Consider the following 3562-nt stretch of genomic DNA (forward strand, 5'->3'; position numbering starts at 1 on the left):
CCTTACAGGAATTGTTAGCTGCTGCTGCCAGCTCTCTAGGGGAGAGCTGCAATCAGGGTTAAAAGCTGTGAGACCCCGGATCTGGATGAAGAGAACCAAAATACTAACACTCACCTTAACGGCTGAGTGCAGAAATAAACAGCGCAGCTGAGGTTGCCATTCAGAGTTCCTCCACGTGAACTGTTAGGTCTGACGGAGATCCAGGACTAGCTGCCTTCAGGAGAATCATTGTTGATTTCTAAGACCCACTCTCTGAGAATCTGAAACTTTGTTATCTCTGCCACAGGCTTATTTCTCTCACTCTGCTCTTAACTTGAACTCAACATTTTCTTCCTGAGCTTCATGTAAATCCCACGAAGCAATTTTACATACTGCCCCTGACTTCATGGACTAGCCCTCCTTCCCTCCCTCTTCCCAACCTCGGGTCTTTAGAAGTCACTAAAGGTTAACTTGTCCCTAGCCCTGCATACCACCGCATCCTCCCCTGCCACCACCTCTGACCACGCCTCCATTTGTGTGACACCCCTGCCCCTTCACTGTCCCCTCCCACAACTTGCAGTTTAGTTGGGAGTTACTCCTGCAAACTCTCATAGATCTCTGAGCTTACCCCTATTATACCACTTGCCACAACAATAATATAATTGTTGGTTTACTTTCACAGACCCTCCCCCTTAAGCCCTGAGGCTCAACTGGCTCTTCCTCACCCTTATATTTCCAGCATGAAGCACTGTGCTTACAGCATGGCAGATATTTAATAAATGTTTGTGGAATAAAATAGTACTTAAGCATGGAGACTAATTCATTAAACTTTTATTTTTCACTACACTCTGGAACCACAAAGCAAATACAGGTAAATGCCAGTAATTAAAAAAAAAAAAAACAGTAGACACAATGGGAGAACATCAACAGACCAATGATTTTGTGTTTTTCTTGTGTGTATATTATCACTGTTGTTACTTAACTCCTGTATGAGACCATTTCATTGATTATTTCAAATGGTTAAAGAAAAGCTATACATTTTCTTCCACATCATAGAAAGATGTAAATATTACCAATACATTTTATGCAGCCATATGAACTTTTATAATGAAACAAGACAGAAATGACAAATGAGCAATTCTATTTTTAAACACTGATCATGAATCTAATTCAGGGTATATTAAAAGGAAGAAAATACTATTAGAAATGGAACACAAATAGCAAGCACAATGTGTACTTTTCACCCCAACCCTGCCCAATTTCTGATTTGGGGCCCCAATACCCATTTCCCCAGGCCCCTTTAATTGATGCCACCTAACTGAAGTGACACACTTCCCTCAGACTTCACATGGGGCCAAAGAAGAACATGGCAGTTGCCTCAGATCTGGCTCTGGCCTCCTCATCTTCAACAGCCTCCCTGTATTGCTCTGGCCAGTCCTGTGGTTGCTTTCTGTAGAGCCTGGCCATGTACTCCAGGGCTTTCATTTTGGTGGTTTCAAGGTGAGCTCGAGGACCCCATAGAAGCTCATATTCAACTGGATTAGAATAGGAGAGTGGCCTGCATTCCAAGTAGCGCTGTCTCATAAGTTTGCAGGTGATGGCATGCTTTCTCCCTACATCCACACCAAATCTCCGAAGCAAATTCCAGACATTGGCCTCTTTGACACGGTTGCCCATCAAGAAGATCAAACCCAGGATTGGCATCACATATTCTTGAGTGGGTCTCCCCAGGCTCTCTAGCATCATTTGCTCTTCTTCTGATTCTGGTTGCTGGACAAGGAGGTAAATGTGCTCACTGGTATCAACCTCAATCAGAGAGAACCCATAGAACAGATCAAGTATTAGAGTAGCTCGACTGAGGATATTTGGAAACACATCCTCAAATTCTTTGCCAGTGTGAGCCAATAGCTCATCCTGATGTATAGGTAACAACTCCTCTGTGACATTAATGGCCAACTGGACCAAATCATTTGCCTTATCATTCATAGTGTCTTCTGACCAGAACTCTAAGCCAGCAGCCTGGCTTCTTTCTTTGGCCTTGTCAGCTTCTAGGGCCTTATTATATTCTTCTGGCCAGCTCCAGGGTTCTTCATCATGGGCCTCTGCCACAAACTTCAGGGCTTCCATCTTTGTGATTTCTTTGTGGGCTCTAGAACCCCACAAGAACTCAAATTCAAGGGGATTAGTGCCATACACTGGCCAGTACTCCAAGAATCGCATACGCACAAAGTCAGTAGTTAGGAGGTTCCTTGTGTTCCCAAAGGGGATGTTGATCCTCTGGGGTTCACCTAACACATCAGCCTTTAGCAACAGATCCCAAATGGAAGTCTCTCTTGCTCGGTTACCATTTAGGAGAATGTGACCTAGGACCAAGGCCAGGAGACCTGCCTTTGGCATGTCCAGGGATTCTGCTATCCAATCATTGGTCTGGAGACCCCGTTTGCTGATTAGGTTGTAGGTGTCAGCTTGGGGATCAAGAACTCTCAGATTCAACCCAAAGACCCGATCCAGATGGGCTGAGGCTCGTCTGAGGATCTCAGGGAACTGATCTGAGTATTCTCTGAGGAACTCCAGCATCTCTGTCTGCTGAATAGACCCCTCGATTTGGCTTTTCATGCGCATGAAATTCACCAAAGCAATCGACCTGTCTTCTAGAGGATCGTGCACCCTGAGCGCCCCCAAACGTCGGGACTGCTCATCAATCAGCACATCGAGGTCTTTTGGGTCCTGCGCAGCCTGGGAAGCGCTGGCAACCTGAGGGTCGACCGGCGCCTGAGGGCCCTGGGGGGCATCAGGAACTATCATGGAAGCGGGGAGCCCAGAGGCATCAGTAGCCTGCATCTCACCATGGAAGTCGCTGTAATCTGCAGTGGTCTCTGCGCTGCGGTGACACGCATTCTTGCTTACCAGAGACATGGTTCCAGGAGACAGGAACGGGGAGGTCTGCGATCCGTCAGAGAGAGGATGGTAGGTGTGTTGGCGCCTCAGCACAAAGCCAAAGCCAGAGGCCCGGGAGCTGGGCGGGTCAGAAGTGACAGCTGGTGAGAGAAGCTATCTTCCTACACAAACATCAGCCAGCAATGACCGCAAACCTCACAGAGCTAGGGTTTGCCGCAGCCTACGCAGGCGCAGTTGGGTTCTGCGACGTGGTGGCCACGCCCCACTCTAAGTCCTCCTCACCCGCCCCCTACTTCTGCCTGGCCCAAGCTGCTGTTGGAGTGGTTCCTGCTACAGTCAAACTTGTTAGAGAGAATTCATGAAAGGCGGTAATAAACAGAGGTAAAGCAAAAGGGTAAGGGATGGGGGATGTTCAATGAAGCACCACGAAGTTTTCCTGTGAGGTGTAAAGCTAATAGGCAATAGAGGATTTGGAGGGGAGGATACTGAAGATGAGAATTATTTCACAGATTCATTAATTCATCCACTCATTCAGCATATATTTCTTGAGTATGTGTCACATGCTAGGCACAGTACTGGGTACTAGGGGTACACCAGAGTACAAACGTAATGATTATCCCTTTCTGTGTAGAGCTTACATTCTGGAGTAGGATCAAACAATGGTAATAATAGTGGAGCACTTTTG

The 3562-nt window shown here is 46.7% G+C and overlaps 1 protein-coding gene across 1 annotated transcript; it reads right to left on the reverse strand.

Annotated features, from left to right (window-relative positions):
* Positions 1 to 788: 788 nt before the first annotated feature.
* Positions 789 to 3107, reverse strand: MAGEE2 (MAGE family member E2). Its single transcript, XM_061409673.1, has one exon. The coding sequence runs from the start codon at positions 2893 to 2895 to the stop codon at positions 1324 to 1326; it is 1572 nt and encodes a 523-aa protein (XP_061265657.1). The 5' UTR covers positions 2896 to 3107; the 3' UTR covers positions 789 to 1323.
* Between the last annotated feature and the right edge of the window lie 455 nt (positions 3108 to 3562).

Source organism: Bos javanicus, chromosome X (assembly GCF_032452875.1).
Source record: "Bos javanicus breed banteng chromosome X, ARS-OSU_banteng_1.0, whole genome shotgun sequence".
In the NCBI taxonomy this organism is placed as follows: domain Eukaryota; kingdom Metazoa; phylum Chordata; class Mammalia; order Artiodactyla; family Bovidae; genus Bos; species Bos javanicus.